This window comes from Cavia porcellus, unplaced genomic scaffold (genome assembly GCF_034190915.1).
Source record: "Cavia porcellus strain 051 isolate PalLab524CR breed Dunkin Hartley unplaced genomic scaffold, mCavPor4.1 scaffold_177, whole genome shotgun sequence".
Lineage (NCBI taxonomy): Eukaryota > Metazoa > Chordata > Mammalia > Rodentia > Caviidae > Cavia > Cavia porcellus.
In genome coordinates, this window is record NW_026947660.1 from 17,885 (window position 1) to 43,816 (window position 25,932).

The 25,932-nt window shown below is 57.2% G+C and overlaps 2 protein-coding genes across 5 annotated transcripts; both read left to right on the forward strand.

Annotated features, from left to right (window-relative positions):
• The first annotated feature begins 5,316 nt into the window (after positions 1–5,316).
• Positions 5,317–10,218, forward strand: Hmox1 (heme oxygenase 1). Of its 2 annotated transcripts, none has more exons than XM_063244543.1 (5): positions 5,317–5,491; positions 6,917–7,032; positions 7,996–8,487; positions 8,864–8,963; positions 9,611–10,218. In XM_063244543.1, the coding sequence occupies exons 1-5, from the start codon at positions 5,440–5,442 to the stop codon at positions 9,742–9,744; spliced, it is 894 nt and encodes a 297-aa protein (XP_063100613.1). In that variant the 5' UTR covers positions 5,317–5,439; the 3' UTR covers positions 9,745–10,218. The 2 variants fall into 2 exon arrangements, with proteins under 2 accessions (XP_063100613.1, XP_023417043.2); XM_023561275.2 differs by lacking the exon at positions 5,317–5,491 and adding an exon at positions 6,692–6,825 and having other exon boundaries at positions 6,912–7,032.
• A 2,457-nt stretch (positions 10,219–12,675) lies between these two features.
• On the forward strand, positions 12,676–25,314 carry Mcm5 (minichromosome maintenance complex component 5). 3 transcript variants are annotated; one of them, XM_063244536.1, is made up of 16 exons: positions 12,676–13,001; positions 13,767–13,893; positions 13,967–14,095; positions 14,751–14,923; positions 16,645–16,800; positions 17,853–18,019; positions 18,177–18,348; positions 18,958–19,069; positions 19,648–19,791; positions 20,041–20,106; positions 20,262–20,438; positions 21,051–21,163; positions 22,071–22,199; positions 22,505–22,647; positions 23,566–23,693; positions 24,458–25,314. In XM_063244536.1, exons 1-16 carry the CDS (start codon positions 12,844–12,846, stop codon positions 24,737–24,739), a joined length of 2,376 nt encoding a protein of 791 aa, XP_063100606.1. In that variant the 5' UTR covers positions 12,676–12,843; the 3' UTR covers positions 24,740–25,314. The 3 variants fall into 3 exon arrangements, with proteins under 3 accessions (XP_063100606.1, XP_003462366.1, XP_063100607.1); XM_003462318.5 differs by having other exon boundaries at positions 12,678–13,001; positions 24,565–25,314; XM_063244537.1 differs by lacking the exon at positions 12,676–13,001 and adding an exon at positions 13,081–13,569.
• The last annotated feature ends 618 nt before the right edge of the window (positions 25,315–25,932 follow it).

Here is a 25,932-nt window from a genome sequence, read left to right on the forward strand (position 1 = left end):
TGGTCAGGCTGCAGCCAGCACTGCAAGGTGGAACTTGAACAGATTTTTTCCTTCAAAGCTAAGTGGCTGCCAGCTTCCTCAGGCAAAGGCATGAGCAGCTGCCCCACTTCTCCTCTCACCCAAGGACTGGACACAGAGGTCTGGGTCCAGGAAGGATGGAAGTAGCCGGAAAATGTTCATAGTTTTGTTCTCTTCCCTCCCACACTGTTCCTTGTTTCTTTTCCTTTTTCCCTTTTTTGAGAGAGGCTATCACTATGCAGTGCAGGCTGCCTTGAACTTACTATGTAGCCCAGACTGACCTTCAACTCACAGAATCCCCCTGCCTCAGCCTCCTGAGTGCTGGGATTACAGGTGTTCGCCACCACGCCCAGCATATCGTTTGTTTGTATGTTTTGTTACCAGGAATCAAACTCAGGAATTGGCACTTGCCAGGCAAGTGCTGTGCTGCTGAGCTGTGTCCTCAGCCCCTTTGCCCTTGTAAAGGGACAGACCCAACCACCTAGACAGGTGAGAGGCTGATTTGAGCCCATCTTGCCATAGCTTTGGGTAAATCCTTTGTCCTGTTGACTCAAGTATCTGGCCTCCGACTTGGTCCTGGGGACAGGACAAACCTGAGTGCCTGAACCCAAGAGCCCTAACATGTTGGGGCCACTGCTGTCTCTGCCGCAGCCACTCCTTCAGCAGCCTCCATTCCGCTGGGGACCCTCAGGTGGCTCAGGTGGCCCCAATGACCGAGGCCTCAGGGTAGTGGCCAGGCTCCATCCAGAGGGCCAGCTGGGAGGTCTGAACCTCCTGCACCCTGTCTGGCTGTGCCCCCTGACTGCCTTACCCTGGGGTCACAGGGTGCCAACGGCACATACCTGGCTTGGGGTCATGGGAATGTGGGGCCCTGGCTGGGGTACAACCCCCAACCGGCCCCCTTTGTTAACTAGGTGGGGCCTGGGCCTTCGCCTTCAGGATCTTGTGGCACAGCCGGGGCAGCTCAGAGCCACAGGCAAAGAGGACCAGGCTGGGTCTGCCTCACAGTCTTCTGGAGACCGGAGTGGCACAAGACACCCTATTTGTGCAAAGTACACAGCATGCTGAGCTTTAACATACACACACACACACACACACACACACACACCACGTCAAAATCCACAGTCCCATCCCCAGGCTGGCCTGTGACACCTGAAGCTCTCCCAAGGCTTCAAGGCCCAGCCTCCACCTAGAGCCCATTATCTGGAATTTTACTTAATTTTTAAATTTTTACCTGTTTATTTATGTACTTACTTTTTAAATTTTTTTATTGGTACCAGGGATTGAACTCACGACCACGCACTTGCAAGGCAGGTGCTTATGCCGCTGAGCTAAATCTTCACGTGCCCCCCCCCCCCCGTGTGTACTTACTTTTTGAGACAAGGTCTCACTATGTAACCAGACTGGCCTCAAATGTGCTGTGTAGCCCAAGCTGGCCTGGTATTTGAGGGGTCCTTCTGCCTGTGCCTCCAGGGTGCTGGAGTTACTGGCATGGCCACCACACCCAACTCCATTATCTGGCATTTTAAGACAACACTAGACTTTCTATGTTTTATGCATAATCTCCCAGACAGGGAGTTTACAGTGGGTTTGTAGCTGTGACAGCTGCATGACACGGTGGCACAGATCAGTTGCTCTCCTTAGCACTGAATTTCTTAGCCATTCACACTACAAAGCATTGTCCACGTGCCTGCCCCCGGACACACTAGGACTCTCACCGTCTAGGACATCCTGCACACGTCCACTGTGGAACTTGCCTCTTACTTCCCATAGGTAAACACAGAGGTGCAGGATCCTGTCCCCACACTGGGCATTTGCTTAGCCTTTCAAAGGACTGCCACATGTCTACGCAGCAGTTCCACTCCAGGAAACTGCCCCTTGGCCTCCCAGCTCTCTGGCTAAAAGCCATGAAATTGTACTGACAAAACACATGAGAAGGCTGGGGATACAGCTCAGTGCTACAATGCTGCCTGGCAAGCATGAGGTCCTCAATTTGATTCTTGGTACCAAAAAAAAAAAAAAAAAAAAAAAAAAAAAACTTAAAAAGACATGAAAAGTTCAATTCCCAATACCAGAAAAAAATAAAATACAAAAATTTTTTAAAAGGTGTGAAAAGGCCAAGTCCTGCCTAGGCAACTTCCTGAGACCTTGTCTTCAAAAAAACAAAGTAAATAAAGAAGGCCTGGTGGCCAGGCTGGACGGTACACACCTGTAATCCCAGCATTTGGGAAGCTGAGACAGAAGAATCACTGAGTTTGAGGCCAGCCATTACTACACAGCAAAACTCTGTCTCAAACAACAACAAAACCACTGCAGAAGTACCTCAGTGTGAAGGTCTTGGGGTCAGTCAATGAACACCTAAACAGGACCAGGGATCTGTCCCTGCCTACTCCTGGGAATAGCTGAAATGGGGGCATACCGGCTGAGCAGGTCCTCCTCCCAGAAACGACAAATAGCAGGGCCCATAGCTTTGGGGTCTGCTGCTCCTCACTCAAAATAACCCTTGTGCCAAGGAGGATCCCTTAGGGCAGCTGCCCTGATGGGGAGGCACAGTGTGCAGCCCGAGGCCCTCTCCACTTTGTCCACCAGGTGCACAGTGCTGGAACTACAGCTGTGCAGTACTGTACCTAGCTGTTGGACCTAAGTTTTTTTTTTTTTTTTCCCTTTTTGACTTTCCTTTTTGACTTTTTTTTTTTTTTTTTTTTGTCTTTTTCTTTTTATCGGTACCGGGGATCAAACTCACGACCACACACTTGCAGGGCAGGAACTTAATGACACTGAGCTAAATCCCCAGCCCCTGAGTCAGGATCTTGCTCTGTAGTTTGGGCTGGCCTTGAACTCACTTTGTAGGTTGGTCTCAAACTCCCCACAATCCTCCTGCCTCAGCCTCCCGAGGGCTGGGATTACAGGTGTCCGCCACGATGCTCAGCTCCATTGGATATAAATTTTGCAAACATTTTCTCCTAGTCTCTGGCTTGCTTGTTCTCTGTAACAGTGTGTTTTCAAGAGCAAGAAATTTTCATTTTCTATTTTCTGATGTGTTGTGTTAGAGAAATCTTTGACCGATAGACAGCCCCTGAGATTTCTCTTGTGAGCACCTGTAGTCTGCTCTAGGCCGTAGAGCCAGAGCCCAGGGGCCAGGCTCTGAGCCGCCTTGGTCCAAGGCTGTGGGGCTTTGGCCATGGTCTCTGCGTTCTCCGAAGCGATAACCGATGAAGAGGAAGACCAGGGCCCACATTCAGGACAACATCTCCTAGGCACCGCCAGGGCCCTTTGGCTGGGACTTCTGCCCAGCCACGGGCCCTGGGCTCCGAGTGGACTCTGCTGTGGAAGGCGAACTGTTTCCCCTGCCCCCCTCCCCGTCTGTGCGTGGCCAGGCTTTCCCAAGCCCATTCAGGTCCTCCCTCTGTAGCCCCACCACCCTGCCCGGCAGGCCCCACCCCCACTGAGGCCCCTTTGTCTTCTTTTGTTGTTGTTTTTTGATTTTTTTTTTGTCTTTGTCTCCCCTCCCCCCACCCTGCCCCAGGCTGGGAGCACAGCTGGCCCCTCCCACAGCCAAACCACTTCTGTTTTCCAGCCACAGTGCTGAGTCGCGATTTCCACACCAGATGCTGTGTCATGCTTGGGGGGGGGGGAAGCAAGATTTTGCTGAGTCACGGCAGCGCCTGCTTGGCTGGAGTGGGTGAGAGGGCAGTCCTGCAGGGGTCAGGAGCCAGGCTTCTGGACGACCCAGCTCTGTGTGCATGGTGGCTGAGCCCTGTCCCCTGCCCCCAGGGCTTGGCCTGGCCTTGCAGCTGACCTGTTCCTCCTTCTTGAGCCTTTCCTGCCAGCTACACCTTCCATACATGAGATGCGTGTGACCATCCCCCAGCCACAGAGCCTTCTGCCCAGTGCTGGGTGGACCTGGGTCATGAGCACCCTGAACACATGTGCATGTGCACACACATACACTTGAACCCAGCAGGACTGTGCACTTCCCAGGCTGGGGTCCCTGACTTGCAGCCCCCACCCCTACCTCCTGGAGCCCCTGTGAGGGGCCAGGCAGGTGGACAGTGAGCGGGTGGGGCCGGCCTCCAGTGGCTTTGTCTGGGACTAGCTCTGCTGCCCTCAGCTGTGTGATATAGGGAAGTGTCTCAGCCTCTCAGTGCCATGGTGCTGATGTGGAGAACAAGGAGGGGAAGTGACAGCTGTGCCCATTGCCCAAGGCCACAGGAGGCCAGCTCTCAGCCATGATAGCCTTACTGGTCTGGATCCCCAGCAGAAGGCCCTGTGACCTGCAGCCCTGGGTTGAAACGCCAAACCAGCGGGCCCTGACCTGTGCTCTCCTTGCCACCCTGTGCAGAAGAGTACTTACAGGCCATGCCCACAGCGGGCAGTGGGGTAGTGACTCGTCTGTGTCAGCCCAGAGGGATCAAGCAGCTGCCTGCTCCCCAGGAAGGTTGAAGTCCCTCCACCGGGCGGCTGCCCAGGCCTTTGCTGAGCCTCTCCACCTGGCTTCCTCACCCATACAGCCACGAGGGAATGGTGCAGCCCTTGGACTGCTGGGAGTCTCCAGCTCGTGCCTGGGGTGCTGAGCTGAAACCCCTGGCTGCCCACTGCTTGTGGGTTTGGAGGAGGCTGTGTGTATGACCCCAGGGGTATGTGGGGGCAGCGGGCCCTTGTCCTCCCAATGGGGGCCCTGCTCTGTCCTGGGCCTTTGCTCCGCAGTACCTCGACTGCACTTGCACCTCCACTCCCAAGCAGGGCTGGTCCCTGTGGAAACCGCCTCTCCAGGCAGGGAGCCTTGTGGACTGCAGCAGCTCAGCCTTGCCTTTCTACCTAGCCCTCTGGGGGGGGGGTGGTGAGGGCCCAGGTGAGAAGGTGCCTCACTATGCCCTGACAGAGCATCCAGTGTCCCAGCAGCCATCCTGCCTCCGCCCAGGAGCCAGGTGCTAGGAACATGTGCAGGACAAAGGCAAAGACTTCCTGCCAGGCCTCAGTTTCCCTGTTAGCTGTGTGACCCAGGGCAGACCTGGTGTAGCTATGGGCTTCAAGAGTCTGCAGCCTTTACGACTGCTTCAACCCAGCCCACGTGATGTGTGGGGCGCAGGGTGCAGCCCCTTCCTTGGGGTGTGGGAAGGAGAGACCCCTGTGGTGGGCACTGGGGAACTTAGGGTGCTGAGGATGCATCCGTCCCACCCACCCGGCTGGCTGAGATTTCCTGCCAGCCGGTGCTCCGGGTCATATGACCTCCCCTCTCCCCTCACTGCTGGGCGGTCCCAGTGTCGCAACGTAGGCGGCGGGGAGGGACATGGGCCTCCCTGGAGCAGGCGCCACGTGATCTGCCAGGCTTAAAAGACCGCACCGCTCGACCCTGACACCAGCACCCCAGCTGCCACCTCCAGAGCTTCTGAGCCCAGGGAGCCAGCCGGAGCCACTTCGATGGAGATGGAGACGGGGACCAAGCTGCAGTGCCCGCAGCCCAGCAGGCAAGCTCACCCTGGCGGGACGGGAACAAGGACTGGACTGAGGACAGGAAGGGGCCGGGGCAGAACAGCTGTGTGTTCAGGCAGCTGGAGGCAGGGGAGGTGTCCTTTGGCCGCACCTCAGGTGATCAGGCAGGAGTGTCTGTCCCTCTGGGAACTTTGGGACGACTCCACACTTGCCCGGGGCTGGCCCCCAGCCTGGATGGGTGCTGGCTCTCTTTGGGCTCACACAGTTCACCACCTGCCAGACCCCTGAGCAGACGTCCCTGTCTCAGACCCGGGTCCCAAGTGCCCAGGGCTGCTGGCTGCTGGCTGCTGGCAGGTGAACAACCCAGTCCGAACCTGGGTTCTTCTCTTGTCTCACGAGTGCCATTGTCTCAGAAGGACTGGGGAGAGGAGGGAGAAATGACCATAGGCGCTGGAGTGAGATACTCCCAGAGGGATTCTTCCTTCCTTCAGGAAAGCAGAATTTTGGGGGCTTTTTAATGGAAGCAGCTTGATAACTAGCATAACATTGGAGTCATGAAATTTGATCTGAAACCAGCAAAAGAAATGAGTTAAATATTGAGTCAAATCAAAGCTGGGTGTAGTGCCGTGCATTTATGATCTCAGCACTGCAGGAGGCTGAGGCAGGAGAATGGCAAGTTTGAGTCTAGCCTGGGCAACTCAGTGAGATCCTGTCTCGTCAAAAATGAAAAGGGTTAGGGGTGCAGTCAAAGGTAGAGGCCCTGGGTTGGATGCTCAGGTGGAAAGCGACTCAGTGCTGCACCAGGGTCCCCAGGGTCCCCTTTTGTGGAATGACAAGGCAGTAGACTCCCTGGCTTGTTTGTGAGATGGGTTCGTGAATAACAATATAGGAATCCTGGCAGCCAAACTGATAAATTTGGAATTTAATTAACTGAGCTCAGGACCACTTGTATACAGAGACACCCCCCCACCCGAGCCCACCCCCACTTCAGTGGCCCCCACCCGAGCCCATCCCCAAACAAGTGGCCCCGAACTGGAAAGTTATAGTTTATACAAGAGGGAATCACAAAAGGCCCCCTGTTGGAAACAGTTTAGTTAGAATCTTACATTAATTTTCAGTTGACACCTGTATCCTGCTTCTTTTGTTGAGCAGGTTTATTTTTCTCCTGTGGGTACAGCTCATTCTGCTTTTCTCATGGGACTTATTCCCTGAGTAATTTCCCACTTTCTTGGGTCAAATATAGGGCACTAGTTAAATGCAGGGCTCAAGATGGGGTCAGTCATGCCAGGCTACAACAGTTTGTTGGTGCTGTTTTTACAGATCTGGGTATGGAGTTCAGAACCCGACCCCTCAGTTCCTCACTGCCCTGCCTAGGTTTGGAGAGACTGTACCTCAAGAGCGTGTGGGGACTGCTGCCCCTGGTCTCACCCATCCCCCACTCACCCCGCCCCTCCATACAGGGCACCTCAGGATCTGTCTGAGGCCATCAAGGAGGCCACCAAGGAGGTGCACACCCAGGCAGAGAACACTGAGTTCATGCGGAATTTTCAGAAGGGCCAAGTGACTCCAGAGGCCTTCAAGGTAGGTACTGTGCACAGCACAGGGTGAAGGACCAACAGTGTGACACCCCCAGGCCACATGGCGAGGCAAGGCCTCCATGCTGGTGACCGAACAGCGCAGAGAGGTTCATCTCCAGCAGGATGTCACACAGCCACACGCAGGAAGAGCTGTACCCCACCCTAAGTGTCCTTAAGCCTAATGTGGTATGGCCAGTAGGACCCCTGGCAGACAGTGGGTGCTGATTCTGCTGTCTCCAGGAGGGGCTGTAAGACTCACTCCCAGACAGCCTGCATGGCCAAGCCTGGCAGTGCTGTGTCTGCTGCCAGCTGAGCTGGGGTTTAGGTCCCCCTGCACCTCTACCCCAGCCCAACCTTGCACCCCACACATGCCATTGTGGCACGATGGAAGTCTCCACTGCCCTCTCAGAGTTCAAAACCAGCACCCAGAACTGGGGCCACAGTGGCTGGCCCCTCTGGCGGGAGCACCCTATGGACCAGGTCCTGAGCTGGCCCTTGACCTGTGCCAGCCAGGGCAGAGGGTTAATTTCCCTTCCACAGAGGAGGGCTGACCGCTGACACCAGAGAGGGTGTGATGCACCCTCAGCCACACAGCCCAGGGTGGCTCTGCCTCTGAGAGCCGTGTGCTCTGTGCCAGCTTCCTGCTGTCTGCCCTCAGGAATGGGCCTTCCACGGCTGGCCTCTGAGTCAGAGTCACCTGGCACCCACCCGGCCTGGAATGTGTGACTTTGTCCTGTGTGCAGGCTGCGGGGTTAATGTGCTAAGGGTGTCCCTGAGCCAGTAGGGTGGGGCCAGTTCGGCCTGGAGCCCCCAGCTGGTGTCTACAGGAACAGCAAGGCTGTGGGTATTCCTGCAAAGTGCTTGAGTTAGGCAGAGCAGCATGGGCTGACTTTCCTCCTCTGGGAGTGCCATGCTGGGGAGATGGGTTGGGCAGCCGCGGTCTGACGCTGTGGCACCTGCCCCGCAGCTGGTGATGGCCTCACTGTACCACATCTATGCCGCGCTGGAGGAGGAGATTGAGCGCAGCAGGGACAGTCCTTCCTTCGCACCTGTCTACTTCCCTGAAGAGCTGCACCGGCGTGAGGCACTGGAGCAGGACATGGCCTTCTGGTACGGGCCACAGTGGCGCCTGGCCGTGCCCTGCTCGCCCGCCACCAGCCGCTACGTGCAGCGGCTCCACGAGGTGGGGCGTGCAGAGCCGGAGCTGCTGGTGGCCCATGCCTACACCCGCTACCTGGGAGACCTGTCAGGCGGCCAGGTCCTCAAGAAGATTGCCCAGAAGGCCCTGGGGCTGCCGGCCTCTGGTGAGGGCCTGGCTTTCTTCACTTTCCCTGGAGTCCCCAACGCCACCAAGTTCAAGCAGCTGTACCGTGCTCGCATGAACTCCCTGGAGATGACGCCCGAGGTGCGGCACAGGGTGCTGGCCGAGGCCAAGGCCGCCTTCCTGCTCAACATCCAGGTGAGGCCTGGCCTCATCCTCCTTTCTCCGTCTGTGCACAGGAACCACAGCAGCAGCCCACCTTGGCACTGTGTGTGGGTGGGGTGGAAGCCCAAGTGGTCCCCAGGGAAAGCCAGGCCATGGTGACTGCAGGGCCCAACAGCCACGGTCTGTGTGGGAGGACATTACGGAGGGGAGTACACCTGACCTGGGGGAGTCCGGGATGCACCTTGGGCACTGACGCACGAATGGGGTCTCAGCCACCCTGTTCCCCTGGGTGCAACCCTGGCTGGGTGGTCACAAGGGCTGTGTGTGTCCTCATGTGGGGCGTTTCCAGAACCTTACACAGCCCTGCCCAGGCCCCACGTCATGCAACACCTGGACTCTTGTCTTCTAGCTGTTCGAGGAGCTACAGGGGCTGCTGACCCCCAAGTCTCAGGACCAGAGTCCTCCCCAGACACTGGGGCTCCACCACCGGGCCAGCAGCCAGGGACAAGGTGAGAGCTCGGGGTGCAGGCTGGTGGATTGCTCACTCTGTCTTCTGAGTGCTTCTAAGTGAGAAGAGGGCCAGGCACTGTGGCACAGGCCTGTAACTCAGCACTCAGAAGGTTGAGGCAGGAGGGTTCCTCTGAGACTGAGGATAGCCTGGGTCATATAGTGAGTAATGCAAGGCTAGTCTGGACTACATATCGAGACCCTGTCTCAAAAAACAAACAACTGGCCTGGCACGGTGGTAAAAGCCTGTGTAATCCCAGCACTTGGGAGGCTGAGGCAGGAGGATTGAACTGTTTTAAGTTTGAGGCCAGCCTGGGCTATAAAGTGAGATTAAGGCCAGCATAAACTGCATAGTGAGACCTTCTCTCAAAAAGACAAAAAAGGGCTGGGGATTTAGCTCAGCAGCATAAGTGCCTGCCTGGCAAGAGCGAGGCCATGAGTTCAATCCCTAGTACCAAAAAAAAAAAGTAAGTGGGAAGTGGGGCTAACCTTTTGTGGGTGGCTCTGGTCACCAAGAAGCTCCCTCAGCCCACGGCTCATGGGACCCTTGTGAGGAAGCCTCATGTAAGAGGGACTGGGCTGGAGGTGCAGGGCCTTGGCCTCATGACCCCCCCACAGCCCACTGAGCCCACTTCTCTTGCTCTTACAGAACCCAGCCTGGACGAGGTGCCCCAGGGCAAGGCCCAGCTCCCCAGCCAATCCTCTGGGCCCCTGCTGCCATGGGTGCTGACCCTCCTCACCTTCCTGGTGGCCACGGTGGCCATGAGTCTTTATGCCTTGTGAATGCTGGGGCGCTGGCCTTGTGGCCGTGAACTGCATCTGGGATGCCGGAGTGGCGTTCGCCCTGTCCTGGCTCAGCATGGGCCTCTCAGTCCCTGTCCTCCTCCACGTCCCTCTTGGAGCAGAAGGCGCCCCAGCCTCTGCCCACCAAGAGCGTGTGCAGCAGCTGGACTCCCCGACTCAGCACCCTTCCTGCAGCTGAGCCTGGAGGTCACAGCCAACAGGCCATGACCTGAGCCTCTGGTTCAGTGACCACACACCTGTGGGCATGGACATTTTTATATCAGTGTTGTCTTGTGTCTCTGTCTTGTTTCTGTGTGAGCCACTCCTCGATCCTGGTTCATCCTGAACTGGGGACTTTATTGTGTGGGTTTTTTTATAACAGGGGTAGGGCCTTTGCGGGTGGGGTGGGATTCACCACACTGTGGCCTTGGTGGCACTTCTGTGTGGAACAATAAAAGCTGTGGAGTGATGGTAGCCCAGAGTATTTTTTTCAGTACCAGGAATCAAATGCATGCCAGGCAGGCCCTTTTCTCATGGCTCCATTGCCTTCGGGCTCAGCCCTCCCCTCTGTTCTCTGGAGGTGGGGATATACGGTCACATGTATACATGTGTGTGCTCAATGTGTGTAATGGGGCTGGCAGGGGCTCTGCGGGCCTCCAAGGGTTGAGTGTGGACACAGTGGCAAACCACTGTGTGGACCTAAGCCCATCCTCCAGAGGCTGGGATGGCCCTTCAGGTCCACAGCAGATTCTGGGGAAATGGAAGCATTTCAGGGTCTGGGACAGATCCTTGAATTTCAGTTCCTGGTAGGCCCCTGAGACCCTGTCTTACCACCTGTCACAAGACACAGGACACCTCCCTCGGCCCCGCCCTGGCTGTCCTTCAGTCAGTCCACAGAAGCAAATGTGGTGTCAGCCCCTTAAGGCGGGGAGGCGGAGCTCTGTGGCTCCTGTCCCATGGGAGCTCCCTTGGCTGTGGCAGCTGGTGGCTGCTCTCTGAGGGTTCCACCTGGTACATCCCCTAACCCTAACCCTACCCCAAAGCAAGGCTTTCCTGTGCCCTGCAGCCCTCAATGTGGGGTGCAGGGTATGCCAGGCAGTGTCGTGACAGGCTGCAGGGGCTCTTTCTAGTGCCACTGCATCCCCGGGTCTCAACGCAGCGGACCACACTATGTCTAGGAGGATGAGGGGGTGCTAGCGGGTGCCTGGAGACACAGCCTGGGACCTGGGTCTGTGAGAGGCCTTGTACACAGCCGGTTGCCTGTGTGCACAGTTCTGGTACCAGGGGTTCCCTGGGCTTTCATGCTGAGTTCCACCCCCCCCCCCATCTTTACTTTGAGACAGGGTCTCACCAAGTTGCTAGGCTGGTACTTGGGATATTCCTGTTTCAGCTTTTCAGAGTGCTGGGACTTGGCCTTCAGTCACACGGGGCAAAGCCAAGGGTTTGTTTTTTTTTTTTTAAATTGGTACCGGGGATCGAACTCATGACTGCCTACCTGCAAGGCAGGTGCTTATGCCGCTGAGCTAAATCCCCAGCCCAAAGCCAAGGTTTTAGAATTGTAGCAATTTATGGGAGGGACAAGTCCAGTATTTGTACAAAGGCAAATGGATGTTATTTGGTGTGGTACCATGGTTTGAACCAGAGCCTTCACACTGAGCTACCCCTTCAGTCCTTTCATGTATTTGAGACAGGGTCTTATGGCATAGCCCAGGCTGCCTCCAACTCCTGCAATAGCATCCTTAAGAGCTGGGATTACAGGTGTGTGACACCATGCCTGGCTCCTACCTGATATTTTGAGACAGGGACTCACTAATTTGCTAGATCATCCAGGCTGGGCTTGAACTAGTGATCCTCTTGCCTCAGCCTCCTGAGTGCTGGGATTACAGGTATGAGCCAATTTTTCTTGCTTCCTGGGGTAGTGGAGTAGGGTCCCAGGGCAGTAGCTAGAAGTGCTTTACCCAAGTTGCACCAAACTGAGTGGGCATCTCAAAGGATGCAGGGGTGCGGGACGGAGGGTACAGGTAAGGGTCCATACAGAGAACGAGGCAGAGGCTCAGCAGCTTCACAGCAAGGGCTCAGCCTCGCTCAGTCCCCCAGCCTTGCCCACCCTTGGGTGCTGGCCTGAAGTAGCAGCGGTGTGGCACTTGGTGGGGTCAGACAGATGTATCCTTGATTGATAGCCAAGGTCAGACGTGTCACTCGAGGCCTCAGCTGGGGCTCCAGGGGACCTTGCTGAGGCTGATGGCCTGTCCCCTCCTCCTGCTTGAGCTCCCCTGGTCTGCCCTCTGCAGGCGGTCCCAGGTCCCAGGGCGCTGCTGGCCAGGCCTACCAGTCACCCCGTCTGCGGGTGGCAAAGGGACAGCTGTCCTTGCCACCCACTGTCCACTGAAGGCCACAGAGCCGCGGTCTCTTCTAGCTTTCAGCACTGCTGAAAAATTAATTTGCTCCCCTGGGGATGGAACTCGGGGCCTCCACACCAAGCTCTACACTTTAGTTTTTATCTTGAGACTGAGTTACTAGCTGCCCAGGCTGGGCTGGAGCTTGCAGTCCTCCTGCCTCAGCCTCCCAGTGCTGGGGTGACAGACCTGCAGCCTCATGCGCCGCCCCCGCCCCCGTCTCCGTCTCCTTTTCTCCTGCAGACTGAGATTGGCGTCACTGCTCAGGAGCCTGGAAGCCCCAGGCCAGCCCACTTTCCGCCATCTTTGCTCCTCCAGGCTGTTGCCCGGAAGCTTCCCTCCCTAAGTTTCGCGCCAAATTGTTCCACGCACAAAATGGAGCCCAGAAGGGGGCGTGACCTGATATCACGCACACCATAGCCAATCCGCCTCGGCATTCGGCCCGGGAGGTGGGACTCGTGGGATGCAGAGCGGCCCAATCGCCGGCTGCGGGCCCCGGCGGACCAATGGGAGCGCGCGGCTCGGGAGCCCACACACACACACACTCTAGGTTTTCCCGCGAAAGTCTGCAGCGCGGAGGCGCGGAGTGGCAGTGCGCTGGTGCAAGAGCGCGTGAGCGCGAGTGTGGGCATCGGCGTGAGCGTCTGGACGCCGAGCTCCGTCCCCCGGCAGTGCTCACAGCCCTCCCATCCGCAGACGCGGCATGTCGGGCTTCGATGACCCTGGCGTCTTCTACAGCGACAGCTTCGGAGCCGAGCCGGGCGGCGACGACGGGCGGGCGCGCAGGGCGCAGCTGCAGCGGCGCTTCCGGGAGTTCCTGCGGCAGTTCCGGGCAGGCGCGGGCTGCTCCTTCACCTATCGGTTCGCAGGCCGTCGGGGTCCCGGGGGGCGGGGCGGGGCGGGGTGGTGTGTCGAGACCCCAAGGTGGCGGGCTAACTGCATGGTCTCGCTGATCTCGGGTGCGGGGCATGGGGCACATCCGCCCGGCCGGGACTCTGTGTCCCGGCCCCTCCATCTCGCCTCTCCAGCCTCCCCCCGCGGCCTTGGGTTCCTGTAAACCGGCGCTCTGGTGCTAGCTGTGAAGGGGCGCCCTTATCAACTCGTTTCCTGTTTTTTCGTTCATGCGTACCCCCCACATACGTCCTCAGTGGGGGGACTGAGCACCTGTTGTGCCCCAGCTAGCTGTGCTTCGATGCCAAGTTGCAGCCCTGCAGTTTGTAAGGCCTCCTCCTATCGGGTGGAGGGACAGGAATCATGAGGGCTCTGGGACAGCAGCGTGAGATGCTCTGTGTGAAAGCTCCGCAGCATCCAGGAGGCAAATATGGTCTGTGCTTGAGACTGTAGACTGGAGGAGGCCTGAGCGTTTGGTTTCCAGGAGGCAGTGAAGGGAGGAGCATCCTGCAGTAAAAGCACTGGCTGCTGTCCTGAGGTTTGAGTCCCTCTGCTGCCTGTGATGCCCTGGTGTCCATAAAGCTGTCCTGGAGGATGCTTAGCGCAGTAGAGCAGCTCCGAAGTAGGGCAGCACTATCAACTGTCCTGGAACCCATGTAGGTTGGGGGAGTGGTGGCTGGGTGAGGGCATGGCAGTCAGTGGGGCTTTCCCCTCTGCCCCTCCCCTACCCTGCAGAGATGAGCTTAAGCGCCATTACAACCTGGGAGAGTACTGGATTGAGGTGGAGATGGAGGACCTGGCCAGCTTTGATGAGGACCTGGCTGATTCTTTGTACAAGCAACCAGCTGAGCACCTGGAGCTGGTGAGTAGGGCCCAGCCCAAGACCCCTGTAATATACCCTGACCGTCACTCATGGCTTGTGTCCTCCTGTGCAGCTAGAGGAAGCGGCCAAGGAGGTGGCTGACGAGGTGACTCGGCCCCGGCCTGCTGGGGAGGAGGTACTCCAAGACATCCAGGTCATGCTCAAGTCGGACGCCAGCCCCTCTAGCATTCGGAGCCTGAAGGTGAGTCCAGTGGAGGTTGCTGCATGAGCAGAAGGCTTTCAGACAGCCCAGGCACCAATTGGGTGGCCCTGGCCCAAACACACCAGCTTTCCCAACCTGCTTTGTTCTCTGAGTTAATCAGCTCGCTTGGGCAGGTGTTTACTGAGCTCACTCCTGGGTACAGCCTGAGTTGGTCCTTGAAGAACACCCACTTAGGGTGAACTTTTCTGAGTCTGTGTCTAGCAGGGAAGACCAAGAAGGCGGTGGCAGCATGGATGGACATGAAAGTGGCACAGGATGTGCATAGTGGGGAGAGAGCTTTCTAGGCAGGAGAGGGGCCTTTGCTGGTGTAGAGCCTGGTGTGTGGAGGCATGGTGCTTGCAAGGCCCCACTTAGGCTACCACATGGGCTGAAGGTCAGGCAGGAGTAGGAAAGGTGGATGGGACAGTCTTGTTTACAGGTGGGTGGGATCTGCGTGCCTGGTACTGGTCCAGATCCTCAGTGTGAGGAATAAGCAGCTAGCCCTTGTTCTCAGGGTGACACCTGGAGAGAGACAGGAACAGTTGGGTGATCCAGGTGGTATGAAAAGGGACAGGATAGAAAGAGACAGGATAGATAGGTGCCTGAGGGTGTCCCCAGGTGCCCTTTTACCAGAGCTGCCTCCTGGCTCTTGCAGTCGGACATGATGTCCCACCTGGTGAAGATCCCTGGCATCATCATTGCAGCCTCTGCGGTCCGGGCCAAGGCCACACGCATCTCCATCCAGTGCCGCAGCTGCCGAAACACCCTCACCAACATCGCTATGCGCCCAGGCCTGGAGGGCTATGCCCTGCCCAGGAAATGCAATGCGTGAGTAGGCAGTGAGCACAACCCGAGGTTGCTGTGGGCATCCTGGACCCAGCTCAGGATCACTGGTGGGCACCATGTCCTTGCCAGGGTGCCCAGGACCTGCGTGGGGGGTTGTAGGTTTGGGAAGCATCCTGTGTGTGACTGCTTCACCTGAGAACAGAACCAGACCCTGTGCTACAGGAGCAGCCTGGCTGGTGAAGCTGAGCACATGGCACTCAGCTTGCAGGACCTAGGACGCTCCATGTCTGGCCCCTTATAGGGCACTTGTCACCCTCCTGAACTAGAGGGCACCGCTGTCTCTGCTTCCCTGGCATAGTCTTGCCACCCTTCCTCTTGACCTTCCCGGCCATCCACACTGTATACCTTGTTCCACGTTCCTGAGTCTGCCCTTCCCAGGCAGCCAGTGGCAGGCAGATGGCTCTTGACGTGCCCTGTGTGGCCTGTCATGGGGTCTCCTCCGGATCTTGCTTGTCCATGGCCATGCTGCTACCACCCCTCTCCTGAAGGGCTTCCTTGCCCCAGACCACTCAGTCATCCTCACCTGTCCTTCAGGATCGTCACCACCTCCTGTCTCACGCTGACATGCGCATCACATGCGTGGCAGTCTCTTCATTGAGTTTTGTTTTTTGTTTTTTTTTTTTTTTGGTACCAGGTGTTGAACTCAGGACCTTGCAGGCCCTTGTTCTGCTGAGTAAATCCCCTGCCTTGCCTAGCACCTACCTGTCATTTATTACTTAGTACAAAGGTGGTCAAAATGTTTCATTTGAAGTTTTGTTAAAGAAACTCTCTCTTTGAGAGAAGCTTTGCTACAAATACATTTCAGAACATTATAGGTTTGTGTGCTTGGAGCAGTTCTGAGGTGTGACTAAAAAGTACGGTGAATGCCGCTTGTGAGCGCCATCCAGCACAGAGGTGAGCTCCAGGAATATGATGCTGTGTCCTCTTCCCCCTTACTGACCTGGCTCTGTGGCTTAGACTTGCAGACTCACAATAGCCCTGAAAGGTGAATGTCTTGAATTGGTTCAGGACATGGAGGCAGCCATGGCAGCACAGCTAAAGATCAGGAAAGGACTTCCAGATCAGCTGCCAGAAGTGGCATAAGTGTTCAAACGGGGAGGGTCCTCGGGGGTTAATGAGAGTGTTATGCAGTATAATGGTTTTTTTTGAGACAGTCTGTAGCCCAGGCTGACCTCAGGCTCTCAGCATTCTCCTGCCTCACCCAGCCTCCCAAGTGCTTTGGGATTTTGGGTTTGCGCCATCAAGCCTTGCCCTGAAATACATTTGAAAAAGAACATTCACTGTATATGTTGGCCATGTAGCGTATTTTTTTTTTTTTTTTTTTTTTCATGTAGCGTATTTTTTAAGTGCTCTGACTGGAAGCTAGCTCTATGAAGCAGGGCCTTGGCGTGGTGTCCTGACACCCAGAGGGGCACCTGGCTTTGCTCTACTGTTGCATGTGTCACTCTGTGTTGTGGATGGAGACTTGTACATAGGGTGTTGTGGCCTTGAACCTTGGTAGTCCAGAGGGCCTAGGGTCTTTCTGGGAGGGATCCTAATGAGAGTGGGTTAGTGAGAACTTTCCTTGGGGGATTTGCTCACTTCTCCTGGCCCCATCATGGAGGAGCCCCACCTGCTTGCCACTCTGTCCACACCTCTCCCTGGCCTGTCCAGGACCTCACTTGCTGACTCTGGGACAGATGGCTCTGGGCCTTCCCCTGCAGGGACCAGGCTGGCCGCCTCCGGTGCCCACTGGACCCATACTTCATCATGCCCGACAAGTGCAAGTGTGTGGACTTCCAGACCCTGAAGCTGCAGGAGCTGCCAGACGCTGTGCCACATGGTGAGATGCCCCGGCACATGCAGCTCTACTGCGACAGGTGAGGCTCCCGCTCCTGCTTTGCCCTCGAGACTGAGCAGCCTGGGGAGTGTGGGGCCAGGCTGTATTCCCACGTCACTGTGTGGCTAGGGAAGCCACTGCCCAGCACCTGGGTTGCCTGCCCTTGTGTTTTTTGGACACAGTGCCTACCTGTGTAGCTCAGGCTGGCGTTGAATGCATGGCGATCTTATGCCTCAGCCTGAGGGCTGGGATTGTGGTTGTGTGCCAGCACACTGGGTCCCTGTGTGTTCTGTGGGAACATTTTTTTTTTTTTTAAGACTAGTCAAGTGTAGTAGTGAGAAGGGGGGAAAGAGTAGAACAAGGAGTTCAATCTGTACTGACTGTGAACACTCAATTGAGATAACTCACTACCTTCGGACCAGCCTGTGGGAACATTTTTTGGGGAGTAATCTGCAGCATTCTAATTTCCCTGGGGAAGTGGAGCATGGGGCTGTTTCCTGTCCACATAGGATAGCAGATGAGGATGGTCTCAGTCTTCAGCTAGACCAACATCTTAAGAAGCTGCCGTGGTTTGGAAACCAGTAGGGCCAGGTAGTTAGGTGACAGTGATGGCATCGCACAGAGATGGGCCTCTTCATCATCCCACTGGTTCTGCAGCAGTCAGGGCAGGCTGGGTGCTATTGCCTTTCCAGGCTCAGAGAGGTGCAGTGCCTTCTCTGAGATCACGCAGGCTCCCCACCCTAGGCTCTCCGTGCTGCGGGTTGGGGGCCTTGGGGACCCCTCTGTGAAAGATGAGCCGAGAACCCAGAGGCCAAGGTGGGATGGGGTGAGCAGGAAAACTTCATCTGAGTGGCATAGAACCTGGGCCAAGTGTCTCTGGGGATGGTGGGGTCTGAGCCGTGGTGGGCTGGGTGGGCTGCTGGCTGCCTTGCCACAGGTGTGGCCAGGGCCTGTCCCCATTGTAGGCCTGTGGCGGGAGCTAGCCTGGGGTGATGCTTACTTAGGGTAGGAATGCTGAGGTGACCAGAGCATTCTGAACATAGCTGGCCACGCCCACAGGACCTCATTACTATGTTCCTCTCCTTGTTTCAGGTACCTGTGTGACAGAGTTGTCCCTGGGAACAGGGTCACCATCATGGGCATCTACTCCATCAAGAAGTTTGGCCTGAACCCCAGCAGGGGTCGAGACAAGGTGGGCGTGGGTATCCGGAGTGCCTATGTCCGTGTACTGGGAATCCAAGTGGACACCGATGGCTCTGGTGAGTCAGGCAGCCGACCACTCCTGTTGTCTTGGCGTGTGCATCTTGGTTCTGCCTGTGGCCCTGCCCTGAGGGTGTTTGTGGAACTCTGGTCCAGGGTCAGAGAACTTGTGGGCCAAGTGGTACCCTCGGCCTCACCCAGCTCCCTCCCATGCAGGCCGCAGCTTTGCCGGCTCTGTGAGTCCGCAGGAGGAAGAGGAGTTCCGCCGCCTGGCCGCCCTCCCCAACGTCTATGAGGTCATCTCCAAGAGCATCGCACCCTCCATCTTTGGGGGTGCAGACATGAAGAAGGCCATTGCCTGCCTGCTCTTCGGGGGTTCACGGAAGAGGTGAGAACCAGGGGACTGGTGACCTGGCACACACAGGATGGTGGCCAGGCCCTTATCCTGCTGTGTTCCTAGGCAGCCTTCCCCAATTTTATGTCTGTCTCAGATAATACATAAGGGCAGCAAGAATGTGGGCTGGGGACCTGCTTACTGGGTGGCTTTGGGAAACAGAGGGACACCATTGTGCTCATTCCCTGGGAGTGAGGTGGCTGGAAGACTTTGGCGTCCAAGGAAGCCTTGAAGTAGAAGTGATAGTAACAGGGATAGTAACACATCCCCATGGTGCTCAGTTTGTGGTTGGGGTGGCAGCTGTGGGGGCCCTGATCCTGGGGACGTTTGGGGACTGAAACATTCGGGGACTGGGAGCCTGTACGCGGCATTCTCCTTGCTGCAGGAGGCGCGCCCGTTGCTTGTTTGATGGGCACCTTCTCGAGGCCTCAGGTTCCTGCTGCCTGACCCTCTTTGCCTGGGTGGCAGGCACCGTCCTTGGTTACCCTCCGTCACTCTGCAGAGCCATAGCCACTGAGCCCAGCTGTGCTAGGGAGGAGAGGCTGCTGGTACCATCAGATCACTGCTAAGTCTTGGCCTCCTGTTCTTTCCCTCCCCACCCAGGCTCCCTGATGGACTCACTCGCCGAGGGGACATCAACCTGCTAATGCTGGGGGACCCGGGGACAGCTAAGTCCCAGCTCCTGAAATTTGTGGAGAAGTGCTCTCCCATTGGGGTGAGTGGACAGCGCGCTAGGACAGTTTTCTCACCCTGTACTGATGATCTGGGTGTAAGGGGGAGGGGCTGCAGTTCACAGGCTTGTGTGAGTGTGGGGGCAGGAGCACTGGGCCAGAGTCAGCCTGGGGTTTACATCTTGCCTGACCAAGCTGTCAGAGGGCCTTGGTCTCCCTGAGCAGCAGTGGGTCCTTCTGGATGTGGCATCGATGATGTGCCTCAACCCTGCCGTGGCATCCTGGCTGGGTTGTACACAGTGGTAAGAGCAGTGAGGTGGGGCCCTGAGCAGGGCCCAGTGTTGACCCTGGTGGGGGCTGGGAGCTCTGTGGAGAGCAGGCACCCCGATCAGAACCAGCAGGGCAGGGCGGCAGAGGCTGAGCCAGGTAAGAATTAAACAGGAGACAGCTGGCATTGGCTGTCATCTCCCGCTCTGTCGGACCTGTGCTTTGTGTGTTTATCACTGTGGAGTGCTGGGGTGAGCCCAGTACTGCATTCCTGTGTGCCTGCTCTGCCACTGAACTGTATCCTTAGCTCCAGAGTTGGAGCTGGCGCACCCCTGATCCCGGCCTCCCTCTCTAGGTCTATACATCTGGGAAGGGCAGCAGTGCGGCTGGACTCACCGCCTCCGTGATGCGGGACCCATCCTCCCGGAACTTCATCATGGAGGGCGGAGCCATGGTCTTGGCTGACGGCGGGGTTGTCTGCATTGATGAGTTTGACAAGGTGAGCGAGGGGGTTGTGTGGCCCCCAGTGTGTGCTTTACAAGCCAGCTCTGGGGGGAAGACTGGGCTTTTACTCACGTGGCTGGCAAGCCCCTTGGCCTCTCTTGAGCCTCAGTTTCCATGCCTGTGGATGGGAGAGGCTGGCCACGCTCCCAGCTGGAGGTGACCCGGCGTATCGGTTGCTGCTGATTTTTCTGCCACCACCACCCCAACCTGGGTGGGTCTGACGATGTTTCTTTGTGTCCTGCAGATGCGAGAAGATGACCGTGTGGCAATCCACGAGGCCATGGAGCAGCAGACCATTTCCATCGCCAAGGTGAGCCTGCCCTGCCCGGTCCTCCCCTGGGGCTGCCATGGGCTGCAGTCTGTCCTGCTGGCCCAGGCACGTGCTGGTGTGTGTGTGTGTGTGTGTGTGTGTGTGTATGCGTGTGTGTGTGCTTGTGTGGTGACCTTGACCTCCTCTCCTTTCAGGCTGGAATCACCACCACCTTAAATTCACGCTGCTCTGTCCTGGCTGCTGCCAACTCGGTGTTTGGCCGCTGGGATGAGACCAAGGGGGAGGACAACATCGACTTCATGCCCACCATCCTGTCCCGCTTTGACATGATCTTCATTGTCAAGGACGAGCACAACGAGGAGAGGGATGTGGTGCGTTCCCAGCAGGGCTGGGGACAGCCAACGAGCCTTGGCCAGCACAGTTTGAAGGCTGAGTTGGCTGGCAGTAGGCGCAGAAGATGTGGCAGTGGTGGCTGGGTAGAGCCGTGGTTGCAGAGAGGCCTGTGGGGCTCTGGCCTGAGGAGTGAGAGCAGTGTGGTGGGCTCAGCCCTCCTCTGGGCCTTCACCTTCACAGGGGTCAAGGGGTCAGTGAGGGGCCAGGTTCTGGTTACCACAGGTGTGCTGAGAACGTGAGGCCTGGAGGGAGGGTGGAGCAGGCATTCCATGAAGACAGTGCTGCTGCCTGGCTTCCCCAAGCGGAGGTGACGGAGGCCTTGTCCCTGAACATCCATTGCCCATTTTGCCTCATGTCCACCTGCTCAGCTGCTGCTGCTTACAGCAGGCCTCCCCTTCCTGGGTGGTTCCAGCAGCAGCCCCAGGGTTCATGCTGCCTAGGGTGCGGTCCCATGTACATCCTTCCGCAGACCTCTTTGCTCTGAGTGGCCAGGTTGCAGGGAGGCGAGCAGGGCGAGTGCCTGAGACCCAAGGGCCTTCCTGCCTCTGGGGACCTGTGACCAAGCCGGCATCCCTCCCCCTGCCTCACAGATGCTGGCCAAACACGTCCTCACGCTGCACGTGAGCGCGCTGACACAGACACAGGCTGTGGAGGGCGAGGTCGACCTGGCCACGTTGAAGAAGTTCATTGCGTACTGCCGCGCGTGAGTGCGGGATGTGACTGCCCTGTCCTGGGTTCTGCCCACAGAGCTCGCTCTGGCTCGGTCAGCTTTTGCGTCTCCATGGCCTCGCCCTCCTTGACACACAGGGAGCTTGTTGTGGATGTGGCTCCGTTGTGTGACTCTGGGCAGGTCATTCAGTCTTCCCGAGTCTGTTTGCCCAGTTGAGGTTCTCAGGGTTTCAAGTGGATAACGAGTGAGCGCCCGATGTCCTGAGTTGTGATTGCCGTTGCACATTTCCTTAGGCATCTTGTGCATAGCACTTCTGTTGTACCAGGACGGTGTTGAGTGTTCTGTGTGTATAGAACTTCAACTGTCTTCTCAGACCGAGGTTAGGTGGCTAGGAGTACTGTGTCTGTTCAGCAGGCAAGGGAGGCAGTAAGTCGTGGGCAGCAGTGGAGACAGGCTGGAGATGGACTTGGGTGCCCTGTGCTGTGCACGTCCCTGTGACACTACAGCCCCAGGGGAGAGACCACACCCCTTCCCAGAACAGGCAGGTGCTGGAGTCCAGGTTCCCCTCTGCCAGGGCCCCAGTGGCCTCATTTTTAGGGTTTCTCCCACATCCCCTCATCCTATCCCTGGGTTTCCCTCATCCTATCATGAGTCCCAGGCTGGGTGGGGCGGCTGGGGCAGGGGACGGAAGAAGGAGGCACTGCTCACCAGACCTGCTAGAGGCTGTGGCCGCCTGGTAGCTGATGGTAGCAGCAGGGTCCCTTTTTGCCCTGCAGCAGGCGCCTGGCTTCTCAACCCACTTTCTACCCATGGCCCTGCTGTCTCCTCCTTGTTGATCTCTGGAGCCTGCCAGGCAGGTGCTCTGTGGGGGAGGCATTGTGGCTGTGGTGAGTACCCCAGTGCCCACACCTCACTCTGGGTGCTCCCTATCTGCCTGCAGGAAGTGTGGCCCTCGGTTGTCTGCAGAGGCCGCGGAGAAGCTGAAGAACCGCTACATCATTATGCGGAGCGGAGCCCGGCAACATGAGAGGGACAGCGACCGCCGCTCCAGCATCCCCATCACCGTGCGGTGAGCCCTGGGCCCAACCCGGCCCACTTCACACCTGCCTGTGACTACAGGAAATGCTGTCCGGCTCTCGAAGTTCCCTCGTGGGGACAGAGCCGTAGTGCAGAGGCATAGGAGCTTCCAGGTTGAGCCCGCCTCCAGTGCCAGTGAGTGGCTCTGGATGTGGAGGGGCAGACTTGAAGTTGCTTGTGTAGCAGATAAGGCTCTGCTGCCAAGAGGGCAGGGCGATGGGTTTGCGGGCATGGCCAGGAGACCCCTTGCTCCGATGAGGTGGGCAGAAGCTGCCCTGAGTGCCTGTCATCCCGCAGGCAGCTGGAGGCCATCGTGCGCATTGCAGAGGCCCTCAGCAAGATGAAACTTCAGCCTTTCGCCACCGAGGTGGACGTGGAGGAGGCCCTGAGGCTCTTCCAAGTGTCCACATTGGATGCTGCCATGTCGGGCACCCTGTCTGGTGAGTAGATGGTGCTGCTTTGGCCTTGGGTGCCACTGAGGTATGGTGCAGAAGCACAGGAGACTTCTAACCTCAGCCCACCCCAAACCCCAGGGCTGCCCTGGGCCATGGCCCTGCTGCTGGGTCCACAGCTTGGGGCACAGTGGTCAGCCCCCTGGGTGCTGGCTCAGCCTTTTTAGGGCTTCCCAGCCACAGCTGTGGTCCTCACTGATCCTCCCACCCTCAGGGAACATGCTGGCATGCGGAGCCCTCACACAGACAGTCTCCCCACCCCAGGCACCTGGTTTTGGAAGCATGGCCTCTGCCCAGGGGAGCATGGCGTGCGCAGCACCTCTGCGCTGAATCCACCGCTTCCTGGCAGATGGACTCTGATTCTCCAGGTGCCATGTGGTGCTGAGGCCTAAGCTGGCAAATGGCGGCAGAGCCCCGTTGCAGCTGATGTTGACTGTGGCCAGAGTGGAGATGATGCAGGGTGGCCCTCGAGGAGAGGCCAAGTGTGTACTTTCTCTTCTCTGGGGAGCAGCCTGGTCAACAGGGAGGCCACCACAGCTGGGGCTGGGAATCCTAGCCCTGTGTGCCAACAGTTCTGGGGTGGATACCTCCCTCCTATCACTCACAGTCCTGAGCTCCCATCCAGTTGACCCCAGGAAGTTGTTGCTGTGGCCACCTGGCTGGGCCCCACGTGTCAGCCTGCCTGGCCTGCTAGTTGGTGACTGTCACCCAGAGATACATGTGTCCTCTCAGAGTTAGTGCAGCCTTGCTAGGGTCGCCCCACTTATCCCTTGGGCCCTGGCTTCCCTTAGCTTTCGAGGCTGCTGTGTGTCCTTGCCTTTACCGCTGCTAGAGTCTTTTGCCCTTGCTGTCCCCTGGTACCACGTTCCTTCTCTGAGTCTGGGGCCCTGGCCTCTCCCTTCCCAGGGGTGGAGGGCTTCACCAGCCAAGAGGACCAGGAGATGCTGAGCCGCATAGAGAAGCAGCTCAAGCGCCGCTTTGCCATCGGCTCCCAGGTGTCTGAGCACAGCATTGTCCAGGACTTCATCAAGCAGGTGAGCCCTGCCCCGGACATGGACTGGGATGGGGCAGTTGTGGTCCTTTGACTTGGCTGGTGGCCCCAGGTTGGGGGGCAACCGTCCCTTCTTGTCCTGACTTCCCCAAGGCACGTTTCCTGTGGGGCCTGGAGGATTGGTTGTTACTGTGGTGGTACTGGCCCAGGACCTTTTTGGGCACTGAGCTGCATCCCTAAGCTTTTTTATTTTTGGTCTTTCACGAGGTAGTTCAGGATGGCCCTGAACTTGGTGATCCTTCTTGGCCTTCCAAGTGTGTGTACCACCAAGTCCAGTTGTGGTCTTTTTTATTTTTTTAATGATGAGACAGGGTCCTAAGTTACCGAGTGGCTCAAGCTGGGCTTGAATTCGGCTTTCTCCTGGCTTAGCCTCCTGGAGTCCAGGGATTCCATGTGGAAGGGAGAAGGGAAGGTGGCCAGATTCTTTTGAAGCTGGTGCTGTCCCCCCAGCCTTGCCGGCTCTCTCCCCCATTGCCCGGCTTCCTGTAGGGCAGGCATGCGTTCTGGGTGCCCTGGGGAGCCTGCATCTTTGAAGTCATGGGCTCCCTTGGCTTCTAGTTCCTGCTCTGCCTCTGTGCGTCTCCTGGCCTAGCCCTGCAGCAGTGGTTGCCAAGCCAGACTGATGAGCTTAGACATTTGGGGCTGACCAGGGTCAGTGATGGGGACTGGGCTCCTCTCTAGTTCTGCCTGACTGCTGTGTGACCCCAGGCCAGCGGCTGGGCTCCGTGCCTGTTTTTTCTTCACTAGAATGGAGAGTCCTGTGCTGGCTGCAGTGTGCTCCCAGTGATGGCACTCAATACCCTTCAATGGGTGGGTGCGGGGCCCTGTGTCTACCCCATGCTCTGCACCCACAGAAGTACCCGGAGCACGCCATCTACAAGGTGCTGCAGCTCATGCTGCGCCGCGGCGAGGTCCAGCACCGCCTGCAGCGCAAGGTCCTCTACCGCCTCAAGTGAGGAAACCCACGCCTGCTGTCTCCACATCACCGCCTGGGTGCCTGCTGGAACATGTGCCTTGGAGTCCCCGTGATAAAGACTGCTGTGTTGGTTCTTGGTGACCTCTGCACCTGGGGGCATCCCCATCTGTGCTCTGGCAGGATGGGTCCGGGGCAGCAGCTGCTCGAAGCTGAGAGTGCAGGCGAGGCCCCCACACTCATGCCCAGTGCAGAGCCTCTGTGTACTTTCTCGTGCCTTGGCATCCAGATCTGAGGGCAGCTGGCACCATCCCTGCCTCAGGGGTGGCACTAAAGGTCCCTGACAGCTCATTGAGGGGCCTCTTGGCAGGGGGAGTGCAATAGGGTGCGGTGACATTTGGGTGGCTTTTGGTGTCTCGGGGACACGCAGGTTCTGGTGAGCCTCAAAGCAGAGGGCTGGGGCTCCTGCTGCTGCCTTCCTGCAGGGCACCTCCAAGCCCTTGGGGCCCACCAGGTCTTCTCCCTGAGCCCAGGAGGGCCAGGGTTAGAGGAAATCACCAATGCTTTGCTTTGGTTAGATTTGTAGTTTAGAAATGCAGTCCTTGGATTGAGTTTGTGTTCTGTTTTTAGAAATCTAGAATTTGTGAAATTAAGAAAAAGTCAGCAAAATAAAATATTTGACATTTAGAAATGCAGTCTTAAAAACCTGAATTTAGAAACGTTCGAACCCATAAACTTTCAACAGTAGTCTTTTTTTTTTTTTTTTTAATTTTTTGTCTTTTTGAGACAGAGTCTCCCTATGCAGTTCAGGCTGGCCTTGAGCTCACTTGGTAGCCCAGGCTGGTCTCGAACTCGCAACCATCCTCCTGCCTCAGTCTCCTGAGTGCTGGGATTACAGGCGTGAGCCACCACGCCCGGCATCTTTATTTTTTTTAATTGTCTTTATTTTTTGGGTACCAGGAGTTAAACTCAGGACTTTGCACTTGCCAGGCAGATGCTTCTGCTGCTGAGCTACATTGGCCCACAATAGGTAGTCTTTAAAAAGGGGGACCAGCATGCCTGTAATCCCTGCAGGAGGGTTGCCATGAGTTTCAGGTCAGCTGAACTAGTGAGAACTTGTCTCAAAAAATAAACCTAGAAAAGACCCTGGAGGAACGCAAAGTGGGTTTGTGTCTCAGCACTGACGTGTGGGCAGTGTTCACCCCAGTGTGCAGCATGGCCTGCTCCTCAGATTCCTGCTTTCCTTGGTGCTTGTCTGGTGGGAGCCTGCGCCTCTGCATCTAGGGCGTTTCTGGTTCCTGTTAGCCTT

What these genes read in the sequence shown, in the direction of transcription:
- Hmox1 (XM_023561275.2), top strand. Translation starts at nt 6,707, where the DNA reads ATGCAGGGCTCAAGATGGGGTCAGTCATGCCAGGCTACAACAGTTTGT. An exon ending in TGACTCCAGAGGCCTTCAAG is followed by an intron (nt 7,033 to 7,995) that starts GTAGGTACTGTG and finishes CCTGCCCCGCAG; the next exon opens with CTGGTGATGGCCTCACTGTA. An exon ending in GGCCAGCAGCCAGGGACAAG is followed by an intron (nt 8,964 to 9,610) that starts GTGAGAGCTCGG and finishes TTGCTCTTACAG; the next exon opens with AACCCAGCCTGGACGAGGTG.
- Mcm5 (XM_063244536.1), top strand. Translation starts at nt 12,844, where the DNA reads ATGTCGGGCTTCGATGACCCTGGCGTCTTCTACAGCGACAGCTTCGGA. An exon ending in AGTGGACACCGATGGCTCTG is followed by an intron (nt 18,020 to 18,176) that starts GTGAGTCAGGCA and finishes CCTCCCATGCAG; the next exon opens with GCCGCAGCTTTGCCGGCTCT. An exon ending in TTCGGGGGTTCACGGAAGAG is followed by an intron (nt 18,349 to 18,957) that starts GTGAGAACCAGG and finishes CTCCCCACCCAG; the next exon opens with GCTCCCTGATGGACTCACTC.